The 6902-nt window shown below is 40.5% G+C and overlaps 1 protein-coding gene across 1 annotated transcript; it reads right to left on the bottom strand.

Annotated features, from left to right (window-relative positions):
* Positions 1-2913: 2913 nt before the first annotated feature.
* LOC309683658 (lymphotactin-like) lies at positions 2914-6541 on the bottom strand (the record flags this gene model as incomplete). Its single annotated transcript, XM_082497982.1, has 3 exons — positions 6406-6541; positions 3717-3834; positions 2914-3019 (listed from the first exon to the last, which is right to left on the bottom strand). The coding sequence occupies exons 1-3, from the start codon at positions 6473-6475 to the stop codon at positions 2914-2916; spliced, it is 294 nt and encodes a 97-aa protein (XP_082354108.1). The 5' UTR covers positions 6476-6541.
* Positions 6542-6902: the final 361 nt, after the last annotated feature.

The raw sequence follows: 6902 nt of genomic DNA, 5'->3' as shown, positions 1-6902 counted from the left end.
CAAGATGTAATAATTAAGTAAGATGATTCACTCTCAAAAATGATTATTAATCATGCTATGAACTGTGATGAGGATTAGCAGATATAAAATATTAATTTCTATATGATGGTTAATGAATATATCCTCAGGTTGTGATAGTCCTAATTAAAAAAAAAATTATATTCACTTCAGCAAGATTAATTCCAGGATAAGATACTACTGAATATGAGCAAAGGCATTAAAATTCTGCCTGCCAAAAGTATGTTAGTTAGTTCTGGTCCTGAATGAATTTGATTAGTGGAAGCTGATGATATTAATCTCAGAGAGCTTACTGTAAAAATGCTTTTATAGGTGACCTGGTTTTGTAGGCTGCTGGTAGTCCGATGATGCTGAAGGGAACAGAAGGGTTTCTGTTGTCTATAATACGAGGGACTGGGGCCTTGAGATTGGTGATTCAAAATTAATGATCACCAATTTACATATTGCCATACTCCAGAAACATCTTATCTCAATATTTCTTTCTACCTGTAAAGCTCTTCTTACCAAGTTTGTAGCAACAACTATTTATTTCTCGTGCTGCTGATAACAAGAACTTCAGTCAGGAAGCATCACTCCGTATGATGGAGGCTTAGTAGCCTGCCTTGGCTCTGTTCTGTAGTGTGATACATATAGTCACCCTTCTCTTCCCTGACTGAGCAGTAGCACTGCTTCAAAACCTGTCCTGGATAGTGAAAACTAAATGCATTTCCCTACACAGGACTGAGCTGTGACAAAACGTGAGACACAAATTCTGTCTGCGGACTTGACCAGAGCTGGGAACTGTGGAGAACGGCTTTTAGAGTAACGTGATCTTATTTCTATAGTGTAGTCTGGAAGTGCTGTAGGATCATGTGTATCACTAAGAGATTATTTGTGATGGAAAGCCCATCCTTTAGCAGCAGTGCCATCTAGGTACATGGTGTAGTATGAGAGTAAGTTTATTCCTGGAGCACCTCTGCCTATACCTCTCCTTCACCCCTCAAGCTCCTCAAATGCCAGTTTTCTCTCTCTGCCCAGAGCAATTCCATGTCTGCTTCTGATAATGTTGGGATCATCCTAGAGTTGTATGAAGTGTGACTTTTAAGTACCCAATCTTTTGAAAAGGTATTGTCTGAAATATGGACTTTACAGTTGAAATATGGTATAGAAAGCTCAGAATCAGATTGCTTTTGAACAGTCTGAGTCATGAGTTGGCAGTGGTGTCAGCTCTAGCTGACTTGCCCAAAAGTTCACGGAATCACGGAGTTTTCAGAGTTGGAAGGGACCTCTAGAGATCATCTAGTCCAACTCCCCTGCCAAAGCAGGATTGCCCAGAGCACATTACTCAGGACTGCATCCAGGCGGGTCTTGAAAATCTCCAGAGAAGGGGACTCCACAACCAACCTGGGCAGCCTGTGCCAGTGCTCTGTCACCCTCACCGTAAAGAAGTTTTTCCATGTATTTGAACGGAACTTCCTGGGTACTAACTTGTGCCCATTACCCTTCGTCCTGTCACTGGGAACCATTGAAAAGAGCCTGGCTCCATCTTCCTTCAACCCACCCTTTAGATACTTGTATGCCATAATAAGGTCTCCCCTCAGCCTTCTCTTCTCCAGGCTAAAGAGTCCCAGCTCTCTCAGCCTTTCCTCATAAGGCAGATGCTCCAAGCCTTTAATCGTCTTAGTTGCCCTTCGCTGGACTCGCTCCAGCAGTTCCCTATCCCTCTTGAACTGGGGAGCCCAAAACTGGACACAGTATTCCAGTTGTGGCCTCACCAGTGCAGAGTAGAGGGGGGAGAATGACCTCCCTCTACCTACTGGCCACACTCTTCCCTATGCAGCCCAGGATTCCATTGGCCTTTTTGGCAACAAGGGCGCATTGCTGGGTCATGGATAATTTACTGTCTGCAGTACAGTTCTCAGATTTGTGCTGTCATCTTGGTACCCATTTCAACAGTCTCCATCTGCATTACATACAAGCAGACAAACGTACCATTTGATTCCAGGTTTATAGTAACTTTATTAAAATACAAAGTGTTCTGTTAGTAGAATTTAGCAATTTTAAAAATATAAGACATTTATGTATACATAGTTCTCTAGGGCAGGGAGTTCCTATGAGTTTGTGAAATACAGATTCCAGACATTGTTTGTTCTTGCTTATTCAGAGAAAAGCAAAGGAATAAGTAAAACAATTGTTTCACATTTGTCTCACATGAGGGTGAAACCGAAGTAACTTCATAGAGGTCAGTGGGTAGAATAAGTCTTCCCCAGTTTAACGCTGAATAGGGTTTCATTCATAGTTACCCTGAATTACGCCAGGTCATCCCTTGGTGAGGGTATCCATACATCATCATGGACTGAGCTAAAAGAGCAATACTGCATATAATAATAGAAAGCCCAAGGATCCTCTTCTGAATATTGCACTGATCAGGTGATGGCCTGAAGCATGCGATTAATTTACTTATAGATTATATAGGTATGAGTAACTATTATATAGCAACTTCTCAAACCCAGCACTCAATGGAGAACGTTTTGACCTCTATCAGGAGGGAGGTCTGCACTCATCCAGCTCTGTGGGAGGTCATCTTCTTCCCTACAGTATGTGAAACTGTCTGTCATTCACCCTTAAATACCATACTCGTCAGGACAGCAAGGATGAGAAGATATCTACATTCGGTTGTAAATAAATATTAGCAAGCATTTCAGAAAATAAACAGTGTAACAGCTATAAAATGAAGAAGTCAGCAGCCGTTCAACTAGTGATGAACAGATTCTGATGAGTTTCTGTTTGTTCAGAGGGTTTATTGCCAATTAATAAATAGGAATTAAAAGCAGTTACTAAGGTTTTCTTCCCTGTTACGTGCAGCACTGATGATGATTCCATTTAGTTGGCCTTAGATGCTTGTCTTGGACAGGATTATTTGCCTTTGGTGGTACGTTTTTGGTCTATTTTCCTTATAGCAGACTGCACCCATTTCTGATCAGGGCTCACACAGATCCTGATACCTTTTGTGTTGATAAACCTGTAGGAAGAAAGAAAGCAAACCAGGTGACAATTAAATTCCAGTCTCCAAACCCAGGTTTACTGTTCTTGGTTTTTATGCAGAACACGAGGAACCATGTGGTAAAACCATATCACACGCCAGAGTTTGTATTTGTTACTTGGAATAACAGTACTTAGCAACATTAGTTCCCTATTTATAGCATAGGCATGTATATAACATACATGGTCATGTGCATATATACTGATGTTTAAAAAAGGGACCATACCTGATATTCTAAGATTTTATATAAAAATGCATGTTCATGAGATCAAAAGACCAAACACAGCTCCTAGCAGGAGTCAAGAGTTGCCCTGGACTCTTCCACATGATTTTTCCCCTTGGCTCAATTCAGTGCACTGGGCTTCTGACTGCTCCACCCTGACCCCTTGCTGAGATTTTTTCCCCGCTTTCTGGGCACAAATATCTGGCTGTTCAGTGAAATTTCTGCCAGCGTTTGTGAACATCTCCCAGCCCTCTGAGGCCCACCCCTCTCCCCTCCCTCCCTCAGCTGCCAGGTGACTGCTTCATGGGGAAACTGGAAGGGTGACCTGAACTAGCTAGATTTAGTGAGTTGGTGTCATGACACCATGATGTGTCTTCTGATGCCCTTCCCCTTTTTGATGGTAGCATGTTTGCATAGATGAGTCTGAAGGTGAACTGTGCTCTGGATACTTACATGATGGCATTTACTGGAGCTTGTTGCCTTTCATAGCTGACAAGATTTCGGATGTTCAGTTGCTGTGTAGACAGATTTACACAACTGAATTTGCGCATGCGCTGACTTCCAGCGCTTCCTAGAAGGGGAAAAATAGATAAATGAAAAAAGGCAGTCAATACTATATTCATATTTAGCCATAATTACTTAATAAATTATGAATTCTAGCAGATTTCCAGTTGTGGTTAGAACATGAGTGTCTCATGATGTACAGCCACAATACCAGTTATAAAACAGGGTTTAAGGTATTTTTTTGTGGTGCATCCTACCATCTCTAAAGTCTTATTGCTATTTCAGTTAAGATACTAATCTTCACCCATTCTCCTGAACACTTATATAATCATTCTGCCCCTAGGGAGTCATTGCTCCATAGCAGAAAAGGTATCATTCATAATTAGGTCTGTATCATCTGCAAATAAGTGTCCGTACGGCACTTTTACTGGGTGGTTTTCCAAATGCCATCTGAATGTGGATCAGTAATTCCCCTGACTTTCAAACTGAATGAAAAGAAAGCAAGGCTACTTGTCTCACACTGGACATCCAAAGCTACCATTAAAAAAAATGGCTGAAAGAAAGGGCAGTATATCTGCCAGAAGACTAAATACTTTCATACTCTTGCTGTAAGTCTGGTTTCACAGGCAATGGAGTGCTACTTAATCGTCTCTTTCCTCCAACATTTTCATACATTTCAGGGAAATGCACTGGTGATTAATAAAGAGGATCGCAATATCAGTGTAAAATTCTCTGGGCAGCTGTTACCGTACACAATGATAACTAAAATGGGATCTCATTTAAGCGAGATAGACTATATATATACATTACTGAAAGCCTCCACTTGCTAGTTTCTGGTTTTCTCCCACCCATCAAAGACAGGTTTGAGAAGGCATGAAGTGGACAAACATAACACTGCTGTATTCTGAGGTTTTTTTTTTAAGAATTTATAGAGAAATTGGCTTGAGACAGGTCCAAAAGCTGTTCAGGTACAACTTGCTAAATATAAAACGCGCTCCACATAATCTCATTATCTGTGACGTTTTCTTTGTTTGAAATATTTGGAATAGCTGAGACAAACACACATCAGCTTTTGGAGAAGCTGTAGCGTAGCCAGTGCATGAGTCCTGGCAGAGTAGCTAGTTCTTGAGATTTTGTTTGCCTGAAGGAATATCTCTTCTGATCTTTATTCATGAGTAACGCGATGTATTTTTTGATGATTCATTACAAATATGTATCTTACTGTGTCACTCAGGTTGGTTTTCAAAATGTGGCATTAAAAAGCTCAAAGATAGTCAAGTAATCCTTACTAGTTGTGGAAATACTCTCTCTGCTACTAAACTATCTCCAGGGAATGCATGCCGGGAATACCAGAAGAGCTCCTGTAAGCCCGGGAACAAAACCAAACTGCTCTGTACCTCTAACTACCCTTTTTTACTGGTGGTTTTTTTTTTTTTTTCTGGTTCTCATTCTTCTTTCTAATCCTTTTTCTATCCATTGCACACCACCTCAGTGTGCTTTTTCAGAGTTGGTGACATTTATGGCAAATTATACAACCTGGAAAATGACATTAACAACTGGCAGCCTGTGATACAAAGCCACATGTTGCTGAGATGAACAGCAGTAGCATTCATCAACGTACAAGAATGTAGTATGATCTAGCTCTGGGGGCACTAGGTCAACATACTCAGTGTGTAACTGCATAATCTTGTGAATGCTTAGCAGGTTTCAGTTTGGTTTTGGTGTGGTTTTGTGAAGATGCCTTTTCTGTGTGTTTCTCTTTGCATATTTTTGTGGGTTAGCATATGGCTTGCATATGAGTGTTTTCTGTGATTTTTATGTGCTTGCTTGCGTGAATCTGATTGTGTATAAGAAGACATGTGCTTATGTGTGTATGTTCATGTTTTTGCATGGTAGCGTAATCCAAAAGTCACAGACCTAAAGATCACCGTAGACAAACTTATTTAAAGCATGGCTAATAAACACAGCTCATCTCAGTTCTCATAAATGGTCTCAAACAAGATGTTAAGTTGTATGAAATCAGGAAGAGAGAGAAGATGTTGTATAAATCCACTGTTCTCCTTTGCAGTTTTTGTTCATAGTTTGCCTGTCCATACCAAAAGATTTGTCTAGATACAAGCAAATAGGCAATATGTGGTACAAAACTGGAAGAACTTTTTAAAACAGGGACATTAGAGAGATTAAGGCTATATAGTTACAGAAAGACAAATAAAAAAATATAATAAAAATAAATCTAAAAATAGTATATCTAGTGAAAGAAAAAAGAGTACATGTTATTCAAGAAATATTTTTTCATAAAATGTTATTAACCTATAGAACTTATTGCTGTATGGCATCAGTGAAGTTAAAAGACATTGGGTGTTCATGGTTTCATGATTTTAAGATAGGGAATAATGCACAGAAACCCTTTAAGTGTTGTAAGGCACAGAAAGTCTCCTTGCATTAAGGCAGAAGCCAACCACTAATTGACAGGACATCAGAAGAAATCTCCCATAAAGTTGCCTTTCTTGCATTTCTGATCTGGATTTCTTGTGAGTTTTATCTTATGAATCAGCTCTGGCTGAGAATGAATCCTGCTCATCACACCATTGGTGCAATGTGGAGCAATTACTGTCTTCCTCTTGGATTGTAAACTTACCTTTCACCGGGTGTGCAGTGAAGACACCAAGGCAGAAGATGATGAGGATAGCTGCAGTGAGGAGTTTCATTGCTGATGGCTTCTTTGTCAAGGCAGAGAAGAAAGTGGCTATTGTCAGCTCTCTTTCACAGAGTTTATATATTGCCGTTCACTGGTCAGTTCTTGTGTTCACTTTTGGGGCGTCATGGGGGGGCTGACTATAAGTGGAAAAAATTGAGTGGCGGTACTTTTTCTGGTGACAGAGAACCACCTCCTTTCCCCCACCCGTCCTTCACTAGCCCCCCTGTGAAGGCTTTTCCTGCTCAAACCCTGCTGTGGTTGCACTTGCTTCTGTGTTGCGAGTAGGGTTTATTTCAAGCTGCAAAAAGTGAGAGCTCTTGTTCTGTAGTGGAAACCTTTAATAAATGTTCCTGTCCTTTCACACCTCAACTTACAGAGCTGTAGCTAAGCCACACCACAGAGGCACAGAGTAACATTCAGAGTTACCTCTTTGACCG

Source organism: Vanellus vanellus, assembly GCF_965231255.1.
Source record: "Vanellus vanellus genome assembly, chromosome: 1".
NCBI classification, from domain to species: domain Eukaryota; kingdom Metazoa; phylum Chordata; class Aves; order Charadriiformes; family Charadriidae; genus Vanellus; species Vanellus vanellus.
Note: the sequence above shows the minus strand (reverse complement) of the source record. Positions and strands in the feature narration are given on the sequence as shown.